Here is a 24,813-nt window from a genome sequence, read left to right on the forward strand (position 1 = left end):
CACTATAACAAAAAACGGGCGTGGCCCATAACTAACTGGGTTGGGCTTTTTCAGCTTGTTCAGTTGGGTGTGAAAATTTGACTCCTACTTCCTGCACCCCTAAAATTTCTTCAATGTTTCCTCTCAAGTTATCAAAATTACATTTTCCCTTCCATTAATGTCACTTTCGAATTATATATTCCAAAAAACTTTTGGACCATGTTTTTTGAACAAAACTTTGGAATGGAATGAAATTTTGGAAACATAATTTTCAGAATGTACTAAATGCATTTTGAAATAAACTTTCCATACTAAAATTTTCAAAACAAACTTTCCAGACCTTACATATTGTTTTTCAGAATGAGTTTGCCAAAATACAGCTACATGAAATATGTTTAGGAAAATAATTTTTAAAATATATCGAAAAAACTTTTCAGATATAGTGTTGTGTAATGACGATAGATGTTTGAATGTTTTCGCAATTATGTGTGATGCAGTTAATAATTATGGAGGGAGTGTTGCTATCACCACCACAGCGTCCTTCTTCAAATTCTTTTATTTTCAAAACTATCCTTATTTCTTTTATTTTCAAAACTATTATTAGGTAAAGGTAAAATTTATTTTTACTTTTATCACAATTTTTTAATTTATTTTTCAAATCCTAATTTTACCTAATTTATATTCTTTAAATGCAACAGCTGCACTCCTATCTCGAATATCAATTCAATCTTTTTCTACCTACTTGTATCCACGTTATATATAAATTTTTAATTATCTTTTGTTGATGAAGTACATAAAACTATCATGTATTCGATTATATCTAATAATTATTATTGAATTTTAGTTAATTAATCTTTTAAATTTAAATGATAAAAATTCATGTAATGTGAATATAAATAGGTAGAAAAAAATTGAGTTGACATTGATATGAGATATAACTGTTGCGTTAAAAAAATATGAATGAGATAAACTTAAGGTTTGAAAATTAAATTAAAAATCTATGATAAAAGTAAAAAAGTTTTAATCTATTTAAAAGATAGTTTTGAAAATAAAAGAACATGGAAAGATACCGTAAGCATACCGTGACGGTGGAGGAAGGAACGTTCTTATGGAGGTACAGGAAATCATGGCCGATAAATTTTGGTAGTCTTGTTCCTGTCTGTACATATAAACAATTTATACCACTACAGTTAATGGGAGGTTTTCAAAAAGTGGGAGCCACGAGAAATCAATTAGGTCAGACCTGAAACTTATTGATCCTTATTTGCTTAAGAGCTCATCTTAAAAATACAAACTTTTACTTGTAATTATCAAAAAAACCTGCTGATGAATAGTGGTGGACATACTTTCGACCAAAAAAAAGTTGGAATTCTCTCTAAAATTATTGGGAATGTATTTTTCACGTTCCAGAATAAATGAAAAATGCATAAAAACTTTATGGATTTATTTGAGTGTAAATTGTATCGTGTTTATTTTTTTATTGAATTGTTTTGTTACACTCTTTGTTCTTTTGTATTGTTTGTCGTGAAAGTATGCTTCTCCCATGGTTGTTCCGCCTTTGATATCTGTTTCCCTTCCATGAAGCACGCCTTTTCATAAGTCTTAAGCACGCCTTTTCATAAGTCTTAAGTAGTGATAGATCTTGAATAAATACGTTGAAAATGTCAAAATATATATACTAAAACTTTAAAGGTGTTAGATATATAAAATATTAAAATTATAAATAATAATTTTATTTATGCAGTAATATAAATGTGTGAAAAGAAAAAATAATTGGGGGACTTTGACTCTCCCAATAGGACTTATGATTTTCAGTGTTGGGGTCTTCAACACCTTACTGTCATAAATCAAACTAAATTCTAACGTTTTTATCTGTATTTGATATACATATATTCACTGTGGTTATTGAGATTTAACACTCGTTATTCTTTCTCTGTTTTTACTCCCTCTGCCTATCTTTCTCTGTTCCATTCTCTCAAACACCTTCCAGTCCTAACAATAGTATCAAGAGCAAGTTTCGAAAACCTGGTGGATCAGTAGAAACCGATCAAGAAGAAATGGCTGGCGTGATACACAGTAATTTTCCTGTGTTTGATGGAAAGGGGTTCGACGACTGGTGCATTAAGAAAGATGGCATTCTTGGTTTTCAAGAGGTGGACGAGGTAGTCAAGAAGGGATTCAAGGAACTATCGAGAGGTGATTCTGAAGAGGCAAAGGGACAATACAAAGAAAATAAAAGATTAGACTGTAAGGCCCGAATGTTGTTGCATTAATGCGTGTCAGCCACCATCTTCTAGAAAGTATCGAAGGCAGGCACGGCGAGGCAGACCTGGGACATCCTTCAAGAAGGCTACGACAACACAGGCAAGGTCAAGAAGATCAAACTATAGTCGCTCCAACAACAATACGAACTCTTGAGCATGGAAGAACAAGAATTTGTGGTTGACTATATCGGAACAATCCAAATGGTAGTGAACGCCATGAGAGCGTGCGACAAAGTGGTGAAAGATAAGAAGATCGTGGAGAAAATCTTGAGCATGCTAACTCCGCAGTACGATCATATCGTTGTAGCGATTGAAGAATGCAGAGGTGTGGAGAATATGAAGGTTGAAGAATTGCAAAACTTGCTGGAGGCTCATGAACAATGTTTGCTTGAAAGAAAGAAAGCAGAAAATGAAGTAGGTCTTGGTTCGAATCAGGCCTTACAAGTTCGAAGCACCTTCAAACCCAGCGGAAGAGGCAGATCTGGAGGAAGAAACATGAGCATTTTTTATGAAAACGTCGGAGAAGAATGCAGCGAAAACAAAAGAGGCGGAAAGCCAACGAGAGGAAGAAAGGACAAAAGAAGTGTTCAATGCTACACCTGTAACAAGTTCGGGCACTACTTTGCAGAGTGTTGGCACAATGAAGTCGCGAAGAAGAACAAGAATGACAAGACGACGAACCTTGCTCAGGAGGCATGTGATTCGGAGTCCGATCTTGTTGTGTTGATGAGTACTCTAGAACGAGTGGAAGAGGAGTTGTGCAGAGAGATAGTGCGGGACAAGTGTGAATGTGTATCTGAACATGTGTTGCAGCCGAGAGGAAGAAGCCCTGCATATGCGTGTCACTATGGCGCAAACCACGTGTTGTTGCTGTCAAGTGAAGATAGGCATTTAGTTGATGAAGAAACCGAACGGGTGTCATCCTCAAATGTAGCGAAAGAAGAAAATGAACGGTTGTCATATTTAAGTGCACCTAGTAAAGAAATTGAGCGGATGTTCTCTTCTAATGCAGTTGATGAAGAAACTGAACGATCTTCAATTGCACCAGATGCTGAAGAAGTGTTACCTTCAGACCAAACGATTGTTGAAGAAGTTTATAAAAATTTTCAATCAAAGTTTACTTTTAATCTTTGCATTTTTAATAAAAATAATTAAAATTTATTTATAAACTTATAACTTATTGTTATATTAATTAGTATCACAAACAAATACTTTTATATAAAGATAAATAAAATAAAATATTTTTACAATTTGAGTTAGTAATTATAATATAACTTTTTTAAATAATATAAAATATCCAGTTATCACTACTTTTTTCCTTTTTTAAGCAATTTAAAACCAATATAATTAATTTTATTCATAATATATGAATATTTATTTTTCCATCAGTAATAATTTAAGTATAAAATGATAAAAATATTAAAAAAATCATGAAAAAGTTTCTTTATAATATTATTTTATAATGGAGTAATTATTATTCTAGAAACAGCTATAAGAAATATATTAAAAACAAGATAAATTATATGTTATTATTCTATCTATAAATATGTTTAAATATATTAGGTAAGTGAATTATACACTTACAAATAATCTAACTGTTTCACTCAATATCTTGTATATTGTTTTGGTCTAAATAAAATACAGTAAAAAATTAACTTAAAAACATTACTATAATGTAAAGAATTTAATAATAAAAAGTTAATTAAAATTTAAATTTCTTATAAATTTATGTAATTTTAATTGAGACCTTATTAATTATTTTCGTATATTAAATAGTCATAAATTTTATATTTTTTAATTAAATATTTCACGATTAATTTTTAATTAATCGAGTGAGATGTTGTTATCATATTTATTATTTTGTTTATAAAATAAATTAAATAGTGTTATGATTAATATATATATATTATATTAATTGTTTTAATATTATTTTTATATTAATGATAAAATATTTCCTTTCTTAACACTTTAAAAGTAGTAAAAAAATAATAAAAATTAAATTAAAAATACGTAAGAAGTTAAAATTTAATGAAATAAAAATAAAATAAAATTTTAAAAAGTAAAGTAAGACTTAATTAAAAAAATGATAATTAAGGAATTTAATAAAGATTTTGTCAAATTAAGGAAAGTAATTGTGTGGGTCAAATTACAATCTTGTTGGGAGACTTTGCTAAGAGGGAAAGAGAAGGGTTTACACAGAGGGAAGAGAGAGAGAGAGCCCAATGATGCAAATGTCACGGCGCGTTCATGCAAATTCAGAAACATAGATCCATAAAAACAAACTACACTTACTCCCATACACGCTTTTACAATTAACACTTCTTACACAGTAATCAATGGGTGCCGAGCCCTTTTCCCAATCCCAAATCCAAAACCAAAACCATAATCACGACTCCCGCCACGCGCCCTTGGTTCTCGGTCTCCAGCCATTCGCCCTCGTCGACAATGTTGCCACCGTCGATTGGTCCCTTCTCCGTCAAATTTCCGGCGAGCGCGGTGGCTCCGTTCCGGTTTGTTCGCTTTGTAATCCAACTCAATTGTCTCCATAAACGCGGTTAACTAAATTATTTTTCTATCAATGTCATTGTAGGTTGGAATTGAAGAACTGAATGGCATACTGGGCGAGGTTAAAACCCACTCCCACGACGCTCATTCTCCCATGAAAACTCTCGCCGGTGGCAGCGTTGCCAACACAATTCGCGGGCTCAGTAGCGGTTTTGGAATTTCAAGCGGAATTATTGGAGCCTACGGGGACGACGAACAAGGCCAGCTTTTTGTTAATAACATGACCTCCAATGGCGTCGACCTGTCACGACTCCGCAAGAAGCAAGGACACACGGCACAGGTTTCCTATTTCCTCACCTCATACGTACAAACTTCCCTTAGAGTGCTTACTATTGTGTAGAGCAAATTATACCAACACTTCCCCAATTTCTTGGAAGGAAAAAACTTACAAAAAAAATTGAATTTTTACTTCACGGGGGATCCGTTAAGACAAACTTCACGGATTACTGAGATACTATTTCAATTTTGATGGAAAAGTCATACAAAAGTTCAGACAACACTTGAAAGACGCAATATCTAATTTTTGTCTCTGTAATTATGCATAACTCTACTTTTTTAAAGAATAAGTTTCAAAATAATGTATTCAAACAATTGATGAAACTAGTATAATATTAGTATTGGTATAGGAGTAATAAAGAAAGGGTATCCAAGGAATTTAAGGTAACCTCAAGATGTGATTTACCCTACCATAAAGCATAACAATGGGTTTTGTGTACCAGTGTGTTTGCTTGGTTGATGAGTCGGGCAACCGTACAATGCGACCTTGTCTCTCAAATGCTGTCAAAGTTCAGGTAATTCTAACACCCTTTCTGGATTCTTGGAGAGTAAATCAGGGTGTCTTTTATGAAGGTTTTTTGACTGATATATGCTCTCTTTTTCCTTTTTGCAAGGCTCAAGAGTTGATGAAAGAGGATTTCATGGGATCCAAGGTTGATTACCTTTCTTTGGTACCCTATTCTAGATATTTTTATATTTTATTAATTATGTTTTTCTAATTGTCAATGTGTTAACTGGGATTTATTTTATATTAGATTTTAGGGGCTGAATCGCTTTTTCATGTTAAATCCGATTTATTTTAACATGGCTTGCTCTTCTGTCCATTGTACTACATCTATCACTAATAATGTATCACCTAGAGGATCTCTGTTGACTTGGTTTTTATATACTTACGTTTCAGTGGTTGGTGTTGAGATATGCAATACTCAACTTGGAAGTTATTCAAGCAGCAATTCATTTAGCCAAACAGGAAGGCCTTCTTATTTCCTTGGATTTAGCCAGTTTTGAGGTATTTAAAAACGTTCTCTTCCTTGAGCCTGGGAAGTTTGTGATTAGAGTTTCCATTTCCAACATATCAACTCAAAAAGGGCTGTTTTGATAAAACCGAGTTTATGAAGTGCTGCTAAGTCTTATAACTCTTAGTCGGTTAGTCCACAGAAATAATTACTAAACATATTTGATTTGTTTTTGTTTGTTTTTGCTATACGCACAAGACTTTGTATTCTTTTCTGCATAATCTCAAATATTAATGCATGAAAGTGCTCATGATGACTACCGTTATAAATAGGAATACGAAAGTTTAGTTCTTAAGAAGTCTTCTGCTTAGTTTATTTAAATATTATATTTCTCACTTATGACCTCTTTATTTTGACAAGATGGTCAGGAACTTTAAACTACCGCTTCTAAAGCTACTGGAATCTGGGAATATAGACCTTTGCTTTGCCAATGAGGATGAAGCAGCTGAGCTTTTAAGGTGGCTGTCGTTTGCATTTCACCCAGCATTATTGAAAATATAATTTATCTTCAGTTTCTTAGTGAATGAAGAAATTTTGTTCATTAATTATGTATCATGTAATTTTGTCTTGTAAATAAGTGATATCAATTTACTTTACCATGGATTACAGGGGTGAACAGAATGCTGATTCTATAGCTGCTGTAGAATTTCTTTCCAAATACTGCCAATGGGCTGTGGTGACATTGGGCTCTAGTGGGTGCATTGCTAAACATGGAAAGGAGGTATGCAAATTTTTTTTATGTCATTCTGTGACATTTCCTGCTTGGCTCCTTTCCCAATTCTCTCTGTTTCCTCTCCCACCATGAACCTTTTGTTATTTGCCTCAAGATGCCATAATTAGCTAGACATTTGCGTAGTTTTTTACTTTGTACGAATTTGTTATTGAAAGTTTTATATGTAAAAGAGGAAGGGAGGTAATGAAGGTGTACAAACTGTACAAACATTAAGCACATTGTGGTTAAAAATATTAGGGATAAGTTCAGCAGCTTTTGCTTTCTTGTTGTTTGGTCTTTGCGCCTGCTAGGGTTCTAGAATAGGTGTTGAAAAGTCAAAGACAAATTATTAACTACATAAACTAAGCCTTTTACATGTCAGATGATACGAGTCCCAGCCATTGGGGAAACGAAGGCATGCGATGCTACAGGAGCAGGGGACCTTTTTGCTAGCGGATTTCTGTATGGAGTGATCAAGGGTCTATCACTAGAAGAATGCTGCAAAGTAGGCGCGTGCAGTGGTGGATCTGTTATCCGGTCACTTGGTGGTGAAGTGACATTAGAGAATTGGCAATGGATGTGCAAGCAGATGCAGATCAAGGGTCTTCCCACGCCTACACAGATGCATGCAAATGAATATAGTGGCTAATTTTGCCCCCTTTATTCGTGTTGCCTTGGTTATATTATACCGATTTTTTCTTTTGCTCTTCTTTTTGCTGTCTTTTATTATTCATTTACTGACAATTCAAATGACAGCCACACGAGTTATGGAAGCTATATATTTTTCAGGAAAATTCAATCTGGTTTGAGTCTTCAATGTACTTGAGCTGGGGGCAATTATGAAACTCTCTCCTACTCTAATATTAACACTTTAAGACATGGTTAATTAACTTTTTGAGTTCTTACTTCAAACTTTAACTGTGGATTGAGATGATCTCCAACTTGATTCTATGCTTGTGAACCGTTGTGTACATTTAACAGGAGGTCTACTTTGTGGCTTTTGTTCAGCCAATAGCCGGGCACACTGCTCGTGGGAAGGGTTAATACGAGTTTCTCTCCATTCAATTTAAAATCCCCTGGCTGTTTCATCGAAACTATTTTAAACTGAATAATAAATAAAATTGGAACAATTTGACTTTTTACCACGGTTCATTTTAATATATAATAGTTATAGAATAAAAACATAAAATTTTAAATAAGGTGTGTTTTACCATAGATATGATCAAGATAAAAATTTAATTTATAGTTGAAGCTAGTCTTTTCTCAAATCAAATATTTAATTCAAATTTTCAAAAGTAATAGATATGATTAAAGAAGTTAATAATTTACTTTATAATAATATTTAAATATGTATTCATTTTATCAAATTCAATTTTAGCATTTATTATTCAAAACAAGTATTTTGTGTAATTAAAATTTTAATAAAATACCAATGCCGTGGTTCCCTCAACAAAATAGACAATGAATATTTCAAAACAATACCACGGTTAAATTCTACATTTGAAAATAATTTACAATCACTTTTACCGTTTCTAACTAGTAACAATTTTTTTTCATAAATAAAGACCATGAGATAAAAAGTAAAAAAACCGCTTATATGAATAAAGATAAAAGAAAACAATAAAATGAATGAGAATTTTTTTTATTAAATGCAAAAGCAGTGTATAAAATGTCTGATTAAAAGAAAATATTTAATAAGAAATGAGTAAAAGAATCTCAATATGGCTGTAAAAGAAGAATTTAAATATTCAAATTATATATTTTAATTTCTAATACATAATACATTTCAAAGGTCTATTTGTAATCGATAGCTAAACTTGTACTGGACCTAGCGCACTCTTTTTACTTCAAAGGAATTAAACCAAATAAAGAACCAAACTTGGAGCATAAGAGGAAAAGAAATTAGATACCGCTACCATTTTATTACGATTTACCTGTTCTTAAAGAGCTAATAGATAATACCGAAGCACTCAAAATTCCAAAGTTAATAATACAGCGAACAAACTGCTGAAAGCAAAAACTAACTGTTGCAGTAAGTGTACGCTAGCTAATGTTTCTACTTGCCGAGAACATGAAGCATTATGGCATTTTGTGCATGCATTCGGTTCTCAGCTTGCGGGAAGACTATTGAATTTGGAGCTTCAATAACTTCGTCAGTCACCTCCACCCCTCTTTCCGCTGGTAAGCAATGCATGAAAAATGCCTTTGAACCAGCCATTTCCATCAGATCTTTGTTTACCTGCAGAATACAATTGCCATCTCAAGTCAACAATAACAAAACCAAAGTAAAGCCATTCCAATACAGCACATTTTATATATAAAGTTTTTAAAATTGAACCGGTGAAGGGAGTCATTCAAGATTCAACGCTTTATCTATAATTTTGAACTTGTGATGATTAAAAATTATTACAATCTTTAATGTGAAATGTTAAACAACGTTAAAAAACAAAAAAATTAGAAACAAAATAAATATAATTAATGAAACTGTCGATCCTTGTAATATTGATTTTTCCTACAGACGAACAGCTTTAACCACTGTTTTACACAGGTTCTTTACAAGACCGGTTTTCAAAATTATACTGGGCTGGTTTTGTCCAGTTTCCAGTCTGACCAGTTGGTCTAAGTCCAATTCTGACAACATTCCAACACGACATAACCGCTGTCAAATAATAAAATATTTATTTTTAACTGAACATATGGTTTCTGCCCTAACCATTTGATTAGGTGGCTGAAAGAAAATAGTATAGAAAATATCATGTAAAGTACCTGAAAACCTTTAAACACTTGGCGCCGGTGTTCAGCTTCTTCCTTTTGCCCCATGCTGGCCCAGACATCTGAATACACAACATCGGCTCCTTTAACAGCTTCTTTGGGGTCATTAGTTATCTCAATCTTGCTGATTCCAGCTTTCCTTGCCTTCTCAACTGTTTTTGCATCAGGTTCAAATCCTTTCGGACAAGCACAAACAAAGTGAAATGGAATCACAGATGCCATCAACAGCCATGAGTGAACAATATTATTTCCATCTCCAACGTAGACAACCTGACATTTGTATTGCAGAATATAGTCAGACACCTAATCCCTTGATAATGCCACCTATAATTAGGAAGAAGCAAATTCTTCAAAAACAAGTAACATAACCTGACCTTGGTACCTTCAAACCGACCAATGTGTTCAATCATAGTAAGGGCATCAGCCATTATCTGGCAGGGATGGTTGTAGTCCGTCAACCCATTGATGACTGGCACAGTTGCATATTTTGCAAGATCAAGTATGTCCTGCAATTTTTTTTGTACAAAAAAGAGATAAGGTAAACCAAAAATGCCCAGTTTTTTTCTCAGAATGATTGATCACAATCTTCGTAGCAGATAAAAATTCTTCCCAGCCCAACATCATAATGCCCACAATCGCAAAACAACTTCTTTCGTTGTGAACTAAGCTTGCTAAAGTTGTAAGAGACATGAACATTAGTGAAAAATACTCCTGCTAGATACTGTTAATTCATCTCAAGATCTTCTGTTAGTATTACACGTAATCCAACACTGCAAATTACCAATGGCACGGGACACAAATTCTTGTCTACCACAAGCAATGGCAATGACCTGGCAGGGATTTATACTCAAGCTTTTTCTTTGCAGTTTTATGCATTACAACAAATCCCAGTGGAGCTCAAGAATTAATGACATCATCAAAACACCGGGTGAATTACTCTATCCCAAAAGTCAGTATAGACTGCTCTATTTATGCAACTAACAGCATCTGAGTACAAGGTATAGCTTCTCTTTTTTCTTTCCCACCTGTTTATGAATTGGAATTAACATAATTCATCCAAATTAAGTTTATTGACCTCCTCAATGTTGGTTTTGAAATCAGAGGAACATTGCGAACACACACGCTCCATCCCTAAGAAAGACAAATCACTTTCATTCTACCATTTCGTGCAGGTCGCGTTGAATATTTAATTTGTGAATTCAGAAAATGGGAAAAACTAACCACAAACAGGAGTAACCGCAGCCCAATAACAAAATAAACCATAAGTAACTCACACTTACAAGTCACGAGCATACCTGATGGGCAAAAACACGAGCCATAATGATGTCATTATAGCGACACAGAACACGAGCAATGTCACGAGTCTCCTCTCGCTTGCCCATTTGGATATCATCAGGTCCTAAGTATATGGCATGCCCCCCTAACAACGAAAAGCCAGTCTCGAACGAAACCCTCGTTCTCATGGACGGCTTTGTAAATATCATCGACATGGTCTTCCCCTCGAAAGGTCGAAAGGACCTGTCCCCTGATTTAAGCAACGCCTTTACCTCAATGGCCCGATCCAGCATCTTCAAAATAGTGTCCTTATCAAAATCATCTATGTGAAGAAAATCTTTCAACGCAACTTTCTCTGCAAAACAGAAGAACCGAAGTGAGAAGCCAATGACCTGCTAGCCACTTCTCAAAATCGCAAACAAAAGTTGAAAATCAGTGTCAACCATCAAAATGTTCTTATGAATGACATGGAACACTCAACATTTCTTAAACCCTAATCCGAAGCAAATTGAATGTGAAATGAGAACTAGAACTAGATTATGTGAATGTCGAAAAGTGAAGATTGAGTGAGAATGTGAAAGCGATTACAATCGGAAATGGAGAAAAAAGAGTAGAGTGAACTTACGAGTGACTGCGGGAGAGGCGACGCACGATATTCGGCGGCGGAATGAAACGGAGGAGGAGGGGAAAGGAGCGCGATGGCGGAGATTGTGACCGGAGAGGTAGGGTTTGTCTGATGCGACGGTACGGTAACAGTGACATGGGATCACAGCCATTTTCTGATACTTCCTAGGCCTACCAATCAATTACACACTGCTACTTCTCTTTACTTTCACTGCAATTCATTTCTTCCTTTATATAGTGGGGTAATTATAAGAACTTCCTCTCCTTTTTTTTTCATATATATCACTTGCTATTTACCACTGTAATAAAACAAGTTCACATAGTTATGATTTAATAATCTTTTCCCTCGGTACTTTTAACAGAGACAAATAATAAACAAAAATTATATAAAATAAAATTAAGGCATGCATAAGTTAAAATTTTGAATTTTTACAAAAATTAGAGTTTTAAAAAAAATGTATATTCAGAAAGTTTTTTAGTAACCATTCATAGAATAATTCGTTTAGGGAATAAAATTCGAAAACTAAAATATACATTTAATAGTCATTGTTAAAACCACACATAGCAATATTATTACTAAAATTGAAATTAAATATTAACAAAATAAATTTTAGAAGTTAATTTAAAAGTTAAATAGTTCGATATTCTAATATGAATAAGTAGCATGTACTACAGTTCTAAATATGTAAACCCACACCCGTTAATAAACTAACTTAAAAACTAATTTTTTCTTTTCTTATATACACTACAAAATGTTTATTTTTTCTATCTATTGTACATACAGTTTATTTTTTAAAATCTCAGAGCACTCGAGGAAGTAAATTTTCATCAATATAGAAACTTTTATTAAATTTTATTAATTAATGTTTAAAATGTTATATTTTACATTTGAGTATTTATCATTTTTTAAAATTAGATGACACATTTTATTATATAATTTATTCATTTTCATAGGTTAAAAGATTAAAAACTTAATTATACATTTGGTTATTTTATTTGTCTACTTTATTTAATTCGTCTCTTACTTTTTTTTGTTTAATTTAAATCTTTATTTTTTTTAAAATAGTCTAGTTTAGTAATTTCAGTTAAATTGACTATGCGTTCGTATAATAGTCACTTTATGATTTTTTTTAAATCTTTTAAATTTTTATTTTATTTTAAAAAAACATAATAATTATGTCAGTGTTATTACTACATTATATCAGTTATTTTTAATTTAAATTTTATATTTAAAATTTTGATTCAATTTAATTTTAATTTTTTTAAAATATAATAATTTGGTTTCTTCCAACTTAAAATCAAACTTAATTATAATATATATATATATATATATATATATATATATATATATATTAAAATATATATTTTTAAACATTTATACATTAAATTATTCCAAAAAGTAATCAAATTATTTTATTTTTTACACTTATAACTTATAACCTTGTAAAATGACTGGGTTGGTGTAGTACACTGACTATGCACCCATGACGTAAAAAGACTAAAATACATTCTTTCAGTCCACCACACCACTTCTACAATCATTACTACAGAAAAAAAAACATAAAAAAAAAGTATTACAAATAACTTATTCTATAAAGTTTGTTCCAAAAAGCTTATTGTAAAAAGTATCTCATATGTTTTAGAAAACTGTTCTATAATTCTTAAAATTCGTTTAATGTGTTTATAAATTTGTTTCAAAAATCCTAGTCTAGACTTTCTCTTATAGAAAGTAAAGGAAGAAAAAGTCAATATTTTGTCATCTCAATTGGTTTGACTCTGTAGCGGGCTTGTTCCAATGGGCCTTGTTCAAATGGGCGACCCATTTTTTAAACGGGCTCAATGGAGTCCTGGGAGATGCCCACTTGGAATTTAACCCTATTTAATCTCTTAATGTTTTTTATCAAGAAAAAAAATCTCATGATATGATATAGAGGCTCCAAATTAAGACATGCCTTTTCAGAAAATCCAGGCATGTGATGTGGTGGACCTAAACGTCTTTTAAAGTATATGTAAGTAACTATCAACATATTTGTATTTAATAATGCTTCTTTGGTGTTAGCCCATCCTTAAGAATATAATTTGTCGGTGTCCTTATTGTGGGACATTAGCCCTTCCTTAACCATCACATCTTTCCCATCCCATTTATAAGTTAGGTTTCGATACTTAACTTCTTAGTCGTTTCTTAAAATACTCAATTCAAGTGTCCAAAATTAAGGAAATCGGACTGGTAAACGTGATTTTTTTTTTTCAAATTTTGTTCTTCATTTTCTTAATCAAATTTATGACCGGTCGACTTAACTTAATACAATATAATTGAAGATAGACCAAATATAGTAAAAAAAAGTATAAAATTTGACCTAATTAAATTTTAATTTAATTCATTGAACTAGGGACACGTTTTTTGGAACTTCACAAATTCAATTCCCGTGAATTTTTACTAACATGTAATTTTAAAAACCAATTTATGGTAAATCAAAGAGTAAATATAATATTACAAATATTATTAATTCTTTACACATTTGAGAGTGAAATTATTTTTTTATTCTTTTAAAAATTAAACCTACGCTAACTCACACATTAGGAATTTAATCCTCATTGGATTGCAATTGTAAAAAAGATACAAAGTCACGAGTGTTTACTTTAGAAATAAGTTGATGAAACTCTAACAACATTCACACACCGAATAGACTGTTAGTGATTTATTTTGTTTCTGCTTGTTGTAAAAGAGAGTTGACAATTGTGAAAATAAAAATTATTTTTAAAATATTTTAATTTCTTTTACAAATTAGTGGATAAACAAATATTTAAGAAAATGGATTTCCTAAATTCTAACTTCTCAAATACAATGAAAAGAATGACACCGACATAAATAGTTAAAGGAGGACTATAATTTGTGAAATAGGATAAAAATGAGTTCGGTTTTTTCAATTTCTAGTTTTTCTGTGTTGTATTTTACTGTACTTTTAAAATATAGTACTTTTAATATATTAAAAATATTTTTAATATATTTTAAAATATCAATATATTTTAAAAATATAATAAAAATATCCAAATTGCATAAAAATAGACGAAACGGATATGGGAGATTTATCTAGAAATATAATAAAATGTTAGAATATAACCAATTTTAATTAAAAAATTGAGTTAGATGTAAACTACTTTACAATAACGATACAAATTTAGTTTTTTTTATTGTAATTTTGAGAAAAATCAGAAAAGAAAAGGGAACAGTAGGCGAAAGTTTGCCCACTTAACTGGAGACACCGGATCCAGGAAAACCTTTGTGGGGTTCTCTCTATCCTATGAAAAATCTGTTTTTTTTTTTTATTTCTTTTACTTTTGCAAAACCATAAATCCACAGCCACAATAAAACATTAATTTCGTACGCACCCTAGAAAATATAATTTAATTTTGTTAGTATTCAATAATAGAATATAAATTTATGATATCATTAGTTAACAATATTTGTTCAACTAAACATAACTTAAATGAAGAAATCAAAGTTTGATTTGTATTTATTAATATCACATTGAATTCATTTAAAAAATATAATATTAAAATATTATTTCATAATAATTTAGTTTTCTTCCTCTCAAATGTTTTACGAACGGCTACGAGAGAAAAAAATCATAAATTTATTATCATCACATGATTTTGGACGATATATAAACAACACATTTCAGATTTCAGATATTATGGTTTTTTATTGGTTAAATGAGTTAAATATACAAAGTAAAAATCCAAAAAATCGAAATGTGTTTACCTGACACATCAATATCAAGTCACACTATAAATCCATTGACCATTATTTGTAGAAACACGTCCTAAGGGTACCCTCCCTAGCTTAAGGGTACCCTCACTAGCTCAATCCCCGAAGCGCGTCGGTGCCTTTTTTTTTTTTTAATTATATAAAATATAAAATATAAATTAAAATTAAAAAAAAAAATGAACCAGGAAAGTTTCGGGATTCATCAGATGGGTCCCGAAAATGGAAACATGCCACGAGGTATTCATACCACATTCATGAAATCAATATTTATATCTGACATTAAATTATAATTTTTTAATTTAATCGTGTTACTGTGATTAATGCACTTTATTTGAAGAACTATGAAACTGATTGTGTGACAAAGAGAGCATAAGGATTTTATTTTATGATATTCTTCACTATAATCGCTTTTTTGATACTTTATTCCTTGCGTTATGGTCTTACATTACATTGCACTTTTTGAATATTTTCTTTGTTTGCATTCCGGGTCAATCCATCAAGGAGGAAATTATGGCCTGATATTCTGCCACTAATAAATATTTTGGAAATGAATTTATCGCAGTCAATGGCTTATAAAATCAAATTAGGTTAAATAAGTTTTTTCCTTCAAAATTGACCTGTTTGCAATTAAAACTTTTTATTAAAGATATCAATTTCCGTACGAATTTGTTTTAAAACAAGAAAAAGTAATTTAGCATCATTAAATTTAAGGTCTACCGAACATGACAATGTCATAAAACGGGTTTTTTTTCTTTCGGTGCGAAAACGAAAGCTAATGCAAGGAGAAGACAACCAAGTTTACGCCGTAAATTGCGCCTGTCGTTTTTCTACTTTTTTGGAAACCCAACATCACCAAAATAACTACTACTAGTATTAAACTAGAGAATTATATAGAAAATTTAATAACAAGTTGGTATTAAATTATAATTAACATAACCTTTGTTGTAAAATTAAAAATGTATTACCCAATTGATTTAACTATGAGTTATTTAATAACTAAATAAAAAAAATAACGTTTTCACAAGTCACGGGGCAAGTAATTTTAACCACACGTTTTGTCTTTTTTCAACGGCCGTGATTACGGACCCACAGTGACCGTGACACGTGAGGTTTGTGGTGCTTCTCCTTCGACTTCCACTCTTCACTAGGCCCACTCTCTTGAGTCTCATCTTGTTCGAGTTCAACCACCACGTTACCACCATCTCAGTGTGCTTTAATGGCATTTCAATATTTCAATCCCCATCCAGTGTTCCACACTTTTTAAGAGTAACAAATCACGCTAATTATTTTTATTTTTAATAAGTTTCCTAACTTACCCCACAAAGAAGGACAGAATCTAGGCATTTAAAAGCCCACATCGAGAAGGCAGGGAAAAGCGAGAGTGAGTGAAGTTGAGAGAATGGCGGTGCTTCGTGGGTTGCTTTTGGTTTTCTTTGTTCTGTATGTGAGTAAAGTGCTCCGTGTAGAAGCAGATGATGGTGGTGGGTTTGTGAAAACAAGAGGAGTGCAACTTACACTGAACGGAAGCCCCTTCTATGCTAATGGCTTCAATGCCTATTGGCTTATGTACATTGCCTCTGATCCTTCTCAGAGAAACAAAGTCTCTTCAGCCTTTCAACAGGCTTCAAATCATGGACTCAACATAGCCAGAACTTGGGCTTTCAGTGATGGCGGCTACAAGCCCTTACAATACTCTCCTGGATCCTACGACGAACAAGTTTTCCAGGTTAGTTTCTCACTTTTCAATTTCACAACAACGGAATATTAACCAAATTTAGTGATTACAAGACTTCATCTATCTAACTCACGCCATGTTGTAATTTAAGTCTAATTTAATTTTATAAAATCAGCTTTTAAAGTGAAATCCGTACTACTTATTTTGAACTTCCAACAGATGATGATATTTTCCCTCTGTTAACTCTGTTTTCTTGGATTGAGAATAAAAGGGATTGGATTTCGCAATAGCGGAAGCAAGAAAATACGGGATCAAGCTGGTTCTGAGTTTGGTGAATAACTATGAGAACATGGGTGGCAAGAAACAGTACGTAGAATGGGCAAGGAGTCAGGGACAGTCCATAAATTCTGAAGATGACTTCTTCACAAATCCTGTGGCCAAGGGATTCTACAAAAACCATATCAAGGTAAATGATCTTTTTATTTTGTTTTCGTTAATGTTATCCTTGTTGATGAAACAAGCTTCAACAAAATAGGATGGGTGCTGTGCGATCGAGATAGAAAGTAATGACTCTGAGAATAATTTGTCATCTACACAGGGAAAAAAAACAAAGATTGTGAAATATGTGGTTTGTTGTGTTTTCTTTAAAGTTTTAGCAATCATGTTTTTTTTCCTTGATAAAAAAAAAAGATAAGCAAAGAAGAATGAAAAAAGAGTTAAAGACAAATTATTGTAGTTAAACGACGTATTGTTGTCCTAAAGATTCTACAACAGAGTCCAACACAATTGATTTTGTTGTAAATATTTGATGTATTTATAAAATCTTACCGAGAATTCATGTTCGCAAGTTACACCTTTACCTAAAAAGTCTTTCATTATTGCCTTAGATTATCATTTTAAAAAATGTTTATAAATAAAAGCATTAAATTTTATTTTTAATATTATTTATTCCTAAAATTGCACTCAACGTGTGGAATGAATGGCTTGTATACAGAAGAATTGGTACTACTGGTGAAAAAAAGAGATGTAACATTGGAGTTTGTTTTATGTGAGTGTTTTATAGGCTGTTCTTACAAGACGTAACAGCATCACTGGAATTGCATACAAAGACGATCCAACTATAATGGCTTGGGAACTTATGAATGAGATTAGGTGCCCTTCTGATCAATCAGGAAAAACAGTTCAGGTAAATGCATAATTCCGTTTCCCAAATCAATTTATTAATTGCTCAATTCATTTTTAAAACTCTATAAATGCATAATTTCATCTAGTGAAGTTCTTGAACATGGATTGCATGTTAATATTGTTAATTATTTTTTGATTTTTTGATAACTATAGTACTTTCACTTCGTATTTTTCGTAGTTTAGTCGTTGTCAATGTACAAACAATCTGCAATTATAGATAATCTGTGTACATGTGTAATGTATTGCTTGGAAAATTGTAAATATACATATAATTTACTAGGAAAAATGTAATACATGTTCTATCATCTTTTACGTAATTTTAATTTTTAAGAATTAATCATTCTGACAGGCTTGGATTTCTGAGATGGCATCTCACCTGAAATCCATAGATGGAAACCACTTGCTGGAAGCAGGTTTGGAGGGTTTCTACGGCCAGTCAAAGCTTCAGTCCAATCCAAACTTCAATGTTGGAACTGATTTCATTGCAAACAACCAAATCCCCGGCATCGATTTCGCAACAGTTCACTCCTACCCAGACCAATGGTTAGACTTTTTATTTCAATCAACAAAATTGCTATATGAAAAATTCAGATCAGTTGTGTACAAGATTTCCATTTTGTCGTTAAAGCTGAATGGGTCGTGTTTACTTTGCAGGCTATCGAGTTCAGGTTATGAAGAACAAATATCATTCTTAGAGCGGTGGGTGGATGAGCACATCCAAGATGCGCAGAACACTCTTCACAAGCCAGTTCTCTTTGCGGAGTTCGGTATTTCCACAAAAAGCTTCGGTGGCAACTCATCACCAAGGGATCGGTTATTCAACACGGTTTATTCAGCAATATACTCATCCGCAAGTAGTGGTGGTGCTGCTGTTGGTGGCTTGTTCTGGCAGCTTCTAGCTCAAGGAATGGATTCCTTTCGAGATGGTTACGAGGTGGTCTTAGATGAAAGCCCCTCAACGGCTACTTTGATCGCTCAACAGTCTCAAAAACTAAACCACATTCGCAAGATGTACGCCAGACTCAGAAACATCGAGAAATGGAATAGAGCTAAGGAAATCAGAGGCTCACAATGGCGTGTCGGTGCTAACGTTGGAAACTGAGTTATATGTCTTAACTACCAATATATATATATATATATATATATATATATATATATATATATATATATATATATATATATATATATATATATATATATATATATATATATAGATATATATATATAGAGAGAGAGAAAGTTAGCAACTTTGTAACTTAATTGTGTGAGGATTGATCCTCAGAATGGAGTGTCCTAATAATTGTAGAGGGCGGAGTGGGTAGTAATTTTCGTTAAAGTATTAGATGTGTCCTACAAGTGTTATGGGCATGACTATCATTTATTGAGATATATGGAAAGAAACTTAGTAATGTACAAGCATGCGTTTCATCAAGGACTACGTCCGCAAGTGAATGTATTTATTTCTATACTATGATTACAAAGAGGCCTGTTGGATGCTTCATATAACTGTTCCATCTTTAATGGTTGCATTTTTCAGTGTAATCGTGATGCCAGATCTGATGTAGAATCCTTCCTTGGCCCTATCAGCTTCTTGGACACCCTGAGAAATCAATGATTTAAATCAGTCTAGATAAGAGTATATAAGTCTATTGCAGAAGTTTCTGAAAGCAACGTGTTGAAACACTACTCACATCTGCATTTGCGATGATAACATTCTTTCCTATCTTGGCATTCTTGTCGATTATGCAATTCCTTTAAAAAAAATCGGGGTATCAGGAATGGATGGTTCCAATAATTTTTTACATTATGGCATGTAAATTGGTAAGTATGGTTTAAATGTTGTTAGAATACAGATAAGAGGAAATTCTTCACGAGACTCAATCAACCACACCTGATTTTTGTATTTTCCCCAACACCAATTGGAACCTTTCCTTCTGCCAGCAAAGATGCAATTTCTGACTCGGTCTGATAGTAATCAGCACCCATCATCATGGTATCCTGGATAACAAAATCCAAGAAGGTATAAAGCATTTATCACTGATGATCCAAAACAGAAGATAAAAAGTTGTCAATCAAGGAGGTGGAGTTGTGTTAGGGATGTTAAAAATTGATTCCTACGATTTGGAGTGGAAATGCAGTACAGATTTTGGTAATGCAGATTATTGTTTACCTGAAGCTCCACACCAGATTCTAAACGTGAGCGTACTCCCACAATAGAGTGCCGAACGCTACAGTCCCTCAAGAAGCAACCGTGAGAAACAATTGCATCCACAATCTATGAAACCAACCCATATGCAAACATCAAATCAACAGTGTCATCATGTTCAGCAGAGTCCAATCTCACAAAGCAACTTAGTAATAATTGACTGACATACCTTGCATTTTTCTACTTTAGTGGGTGGGAGGAATCTTGGGGAAGTGAAGAAAGGTGTCTTTGGATCATAAAACTCAAATTTAGGAGGCTGCAAGTAATACCATAAATAACTAATTATTGGATTACTACACTTTCCCTTTTTAATGAAAACTTGTTCAATAGTAAAAATAACATTTTATCAACACTATATATTCAAGTCTTCTATTATCAGCAACATTCAAAAGAATAAACAATCAATGCTTCTAAATCGTGAAAAGTTACCCAAAGTGTATAGCCATTAAAAAATTATGGGCTATTTGAAGTAACCTGTTCTGTTAGGGCGAGGTTTGCATCAAAGAAGGACTTTATAGTTCCAATATCTTCCCAGTAGTCATTGAACAAATATGCCTGAGATGCAAAGGGAAAGAAAAAATTGGCAGGTTACTGGTAGACCAAAAGAGATTACTTTGTTGGCATTCAAAGATTTTAAAAAAGAACAACAACGAGAAATTCCCTCTCACCTGGACATTGTGCTCGCTCACTGCAGATGGGATAATTTCAGATCCAAAGTCATTGAATGAAGAACATTTCCATCTTAATAGTTGCAGCAGAGTTTCAGTTCTAAACACGTAGACACCCATGGATGCAATATAAGGATATTTTTCTGCTTCTTGTGGCGATAACCCTAGAAGAGTGGTGTCAACACGCTGCAGTAATTGAAAATTTATCAGCTAGATAATAACTAGATCAAAATCTCAATTATTCAAGTAAAAGTATGTATTTTAGACTTTAGAATCAAGATACTATCAGCATACCATTGCCTTTAGATCCGATCCCTTAGGTTTTTCTGCAAACTGTACAATTCGTCCGGTTTTATCAATTTTCATCAGTCCATAGTCTGATGCCCGGCTACAAGAAAATTAACGCTGATCAACTCCAAACTCAATTCAAGATAAAACAAAAAAGATATCATTTTCAGTGAATGTTTAGCTCTTGTGAATAAGGTGGAGTTCCTTTATTGTAAGAAATCAAATCATGCAGATTTTCACGTAGAGATACCTGTCATCCATGGGAACACATGAAACTGTGATATCAGCATTCGTGTCAACGTGTCTCTGCAATCATAGACCCCATCGAAATCAACATTAGTTTCAGAAAACTAGAAATGTTAGATGAAAATTTATACCATTTATACCTGTACAAAGTCCATATAGTCCATCCGGTAAAGATGATCCCCAGAAAGTATCAATATATGCTCCACATTCTTGTTCTTGGCATCCTGCAAGATCGTACAGACCCACATTCACTACTACATATATCAAACTAGTATTTTTAGCAAGCACACAACATCGTATGTTTTTACCTCAAAAACCCAAATAAATTGCCTAACAGCATCGGCTGTTCCCTGGAACCATTTCTTCCCTGCCTCTCCAGGCGTCTGAGTAGCGGCCAAGACCTGTTCACATATAATTACAAATCAATTCTTGATAAAACTTGTAGCAAAATGCACTTTCCAGAAGAAATAACGAATGTTGTTTGGTTGTCTTACCACTTGCTGGTTTTAAAAACCATTTTCTCAAACAATTTCATACCACCCAGCAATCAGTTTATCATGCAACATCCAGTAAGTTCTGAAAATTATTGTAAAAAACAAGTGTTTAAAGAACCAAAAAACAGACACAGCTGCCAGATTTTCTCGTCTAGTTCAACCTCTCCCTCAATTACACACTCCGGTGTATGTCTGGCATTACCATTCACTGACTATCTGAGCAAGTTGCATTTTAAAAACTAAAAACAGTTTTCGAAAATAGAAATCAAAACTTCCTTTCAAACATAACAGTAACCCACCTCCACAAAACCGTCTCCAAAATTCATGCCATTTCCAAAGCTGTATGTCCGCGACAGGTGACGGTTGAGAGAAAAAGAGTTAAACTGCGTCAAAATGAATATTTTTCTGATGCCACTGTTGATGCAATTGCTCATGGGGATATCTATGAGTCTATAACACCCACCAATTGGAACCTGAGAATCTCATTCAAAAACAGAAACTTTGCATAAAGATTTGCAATCATAGCAACCGTTACCAACAAAATTCCAACTCAAAATCACATAATACCGCTGGCTTGGCTCTTCTGCCAGTAAGAGGAAAGAGACGAGTTCCTGCACCTCCACCCAAAATTATAGAAGCCACACTTTTTGGGTTCACTTCGGGGGTCTCAAAAGTGGGCACCCTCTGATATGCCTAAAAGGAAGCACTGCGGTTAAGAATTGAAACTGAATGCTTATTAAACAATCAGACACGCCAAACTGAATAAAAATTTCCTTTCAATATATGATGTGTGTGCATTTGTTGATTTACCACCGAATCTTCGTTGATGTCTGATGTGAGAACAGCACGTGCAACTCCAGGAGGCTTGGAGCTTCTAAGATTCTTACTGGTTTGTGAAGTTTTGCATGATTGAACACTTAAAAACCTTGTGTTCCCACTTCCCCTTGTACTCTCACCCCAGAACCCACTTCTCCTGCTTCTTCCAGTTCCCTCACTGACTTTAGCTAGAATGCCACCAAAGGTTGCACGAGTTGACTCCATTGAACGACGGAAAAAGGAACCTTTCGGGATTTGGTGATTGGTAGTACTTTTCTGCTCAATGAAAATTGGAGTACAGAGTTTGTAAGAGGGAAGGAAGAGAGGAGCTAAATCACTTTCATAAAGCGCCTAACTTTTCAGACAATTTGCACCATAAGTTGAAGAATCAAAACTGGGGAGATTCAAGTGAAAAAGGGCCCCAAAAAAATCAGATTTTTTAGAGAACCCACTTTTCTAATTGAGAGTTGGTTGAAGGAAAACGAAGGTGGGGCCTGGGAGAGCAGAAAATAGAACTTAGAGAGAAATGTGGCAATGGAGAGGGTTGACAGAGGGAGAAGAAAGCGATGAAGTTGAACACAGTGACTTTAATCGGCAAGTAAGGGGCAGATTCCAATGTGAGGCTCACGAGAAACCTGCGAAGTCTTTCTGTCAATGAGTCAGCAGTGCCTTACTAGTTTTTCTGACTTGCTCCCTAACATTGACACTTCCTAGTTCCCACCATTGTTACGTGTTTCTTTTCTAAACTTTCTTTAACTTGCATCAAAATCGAAAACGTAAATCCTGATTGATTTAGGTATTAAATTAAGTCATGTTTCTTAGTTCTTTTAATGATGTTTCTTTGTCTTGCCTTTCTATTCTCCAGTATTTTGAATAACCTGATTCGGATTAATATGATAATGGCTTTTGACGGTTATACTTCGAGATTTAACCAAAATTATTTAACTTTATAAAAATCTAAATGAAACCATGATTAAAATTTTATAAGAATTAAAGTCACATTTTATGAAATAATAGCATTAAAAAATAACTGTAAGCCAGTTTTTCATTGTTGTATTCTTAATTATTTGTAATAAAATGACTCGTCAAACGAATTGTGATTATCACTGTTTTCATTTTATTTTTATTTGTTTGTATTCGCATTATATATTTCAAAATTAAGAGTTGTTTCACTTGAATGTTCATGAAACATTCTTCTCGTAACGGGAGAATATTGCTGTATTTTTTAACGATGGAATAATATAGCTGTATTAAGCAACAGATAAATAAATGTGAAGTATGATATGATTATTCCCATGATCTTATTGAAGTAAAAACAATATTATTTTCTTCTTTTTCTTTTGAAGAATCTCCTTCAAAACTTATTGTTGCATACTTACATATTAAATTTAACTTTGATACTTTTCTGGAACTCAATTTATTCATATGTATGTTTAAAAATTATTAATTATTCGTCCATGGGGATGAAGCTAGTTACGGATAAAAATGTTTTTATTGTGAATTAAAAATAGATTTCCCTGGATAAAGCTAAGCTTATCATGCATTGAATGAGGAAGAAGTTCGAAATGAATTGGTGTTAATTTTTATTATTGTAAATATAAATAAATAAATAAATGCTTAACGTGGAGATCTTTAAGGAGGTGATGATGATATCTTATTTATAGTAATAAATTAATACACTTTCCTCCGAGTTTGATTGCGATGACCACGCACCTCACTATTCAAAGACTCTCGGGGAAATAACAATAATTAAATAGTTTAAACAATAAAAAATATAATTTATTATTATACATTGACCATTCCTGACGAAATCTGAGTATAAAAAAACTTATACAAAAAATATATACTCATATATTTATAATTATACCTATTGATCAGTTTATGATCAACTAGGGAGTCCTTATTTATCAGTCTGAATACAAATTTATCAGTCTAATTGAACTGTCAAATAGATTATTAATTATATATAAATTTAAATAAATG

The 24,813-nt window shown here is 32.9% G+C and overlaps 3 protein-coding genes across 3 annotated transcripts; 1 reads left to right on the forward strand and 2 right to left on the reverse strand.

The window, feature by feature from the left end:
- Positions 1-8,704: 8,704 nt before the first annotated feature.
- On the reverse strand, positions 8,705-11,697 carry LOC148196021 (ornithine carbamoyltransferase, chloroplastic-like). The gene is made up of 5 exons (XM_088093925.1): positions 11,485-11,697; positions 10,880-11,214; positions 9,959-10,090; positions 9,579-9,854; positions 8,705-9,051 (listed from the first exon to the last, which is right to left on the reverse strand). Exons 1-5 carry the CDS (start codon positions 11,633-11,635, stop codon positions 8,869-8,871), a joined length of 1,077 nt encoding a protein of 358 aa, XP_087950051.1. The 5' UTR covers positions 11,636-11,697; the 3' UTR covers positions 8,705-8,868.
- A 4,732-nt stretch (positions 11,698-16,429) lies between these two features.
- Positions 16,430-19,583, forward strand: LOC148196022 (mannan endo-1,4-beta-mannosidase 7-like). The gene is made up of 5 exons (XM_088094965.1): positions 16,430-16,978; positions 17,199-17,393; positions 17,991-18,113; positions 18,462-18,655; positions 18,767-19,583. The coding sequence occupies exons 1-5, from the start codon at positions 16,652-16,654 to the stop codon at positions 19,212-19,214; spliced, it is 1,287 nt and encodes a 428-aa protein (XP_087951091.1). The 5' UTR covers positions 16,430-16,651; the 3' UTR covers positions 19,215-19,583.
- On the reverse strand, positions 19,472-23,507 carry LOC148196023 (glucose-1-phosphate adenylyltransferase large subunit 1-like). The gene is made up of 14 exons (XM_088094964.1): positions 22,825-23,507; positions 22,582-22,707; positions 22,314-22,487; positions 21,829-21,921; positions 21,661-21,744; positions 21,525-21,580; positions 21,281-21,374; positions 20,987-21,172; positions 20,793-20,873; positions 20,488-20,574; positions 20,283-20,387; positions 20,004-20,110; positions 19,804-19,864; positions 19,472-19,712 (listed from the first exon to the last, which is right to left on the reverse strand). Exons 1-14 carry the CDS (start codon positions 23,053-23,055, stop codon positions 19,611-19,613), a joined length of 1,587 nt encoding a protein of 528 aa, XP_087951090.1. The 5' UTR covers positions 23,056-23,507; the 3' UTR covers positions 19,472-19,610.
- Positions 23,508-24,813: the final 1,306 nt, after the last annotated feature.

Source organism: Vigna umbellata, chromosome 7 (assembly GCF_029865625.1).
Source record: "Vigna umbellata cultivar VRB3 chromosome 7, Vumbellata_1.0, whole genome shotgun sequence".
NCBI classification, from domain to species: Eukaryota; Viridiplantae; Streptophyta; class Magnoliopsida; order Fabales; family Fabaceae; genus Vigna; species Vigna umbellata.

Coding starts and splice junctions, on each gene's coding strand:
- LOC148196021 (XM_088093925.1), bottom strand. CDS start 11,635: ATGGCTGTGATCCCATGTCACTGTTACCGTACCGTCGCATCAGACAAA. Junction 9,855..9,958: donor GTCGGTTTGAAGGTACCAAG/GTCAGGTTATGT, acceptor TACAAATGTCAG/GTTGTCTACGTTGGAGATGG. Junction 9,052..9,578: donor AAGTGTTTAAAGGTTTTCAG/GTACTTTACATG, acceptor TGTATTCTGCAG/GTAAACAAAGATCTGATGGA.
- LOC148196023 (XM_088094964.1), bottom strand. CDS start 23,055: ATGGAGTCAACTCGTGCAACCTTTGGTGGCATTCTAGCTAAAGTCAGT. Junction 21,581..21,660: donor ACTATATGGACTTTGTACAG/GTATAAATGGTA, acceptor CTATGATTGCAG/AGACACGTTGACACGAATGC. Junction 20,388..20,487: donor CTAAAGTAGAAAAATGCAAG/GTATGTCAGTCA, acceptor TTGGTTTCATAG/ATTGTGGATGCAATTGTTTC.
- LOC148196022 (XM_088094965.1), top strand. CDS start 16,652: ATGGCGGTGCTTCGTGGGTTGCTTTTGGTTTTCTTTGTTCTGTATGTG. Junction 18,114..18,461: donor AATCAGGAAAAACAGTTCAG/GTAAATGCATAA, acceptor TCATTCTGACAG/GCTTGGATTTCTGAGATGGC. Junction 18,656..18,766: donor CACTCCTACCCAGACCAATG/GTTAGACTTTTT, acceptor TTTACTTTGCAG/GCTATCGAGTTCAGGTTATG.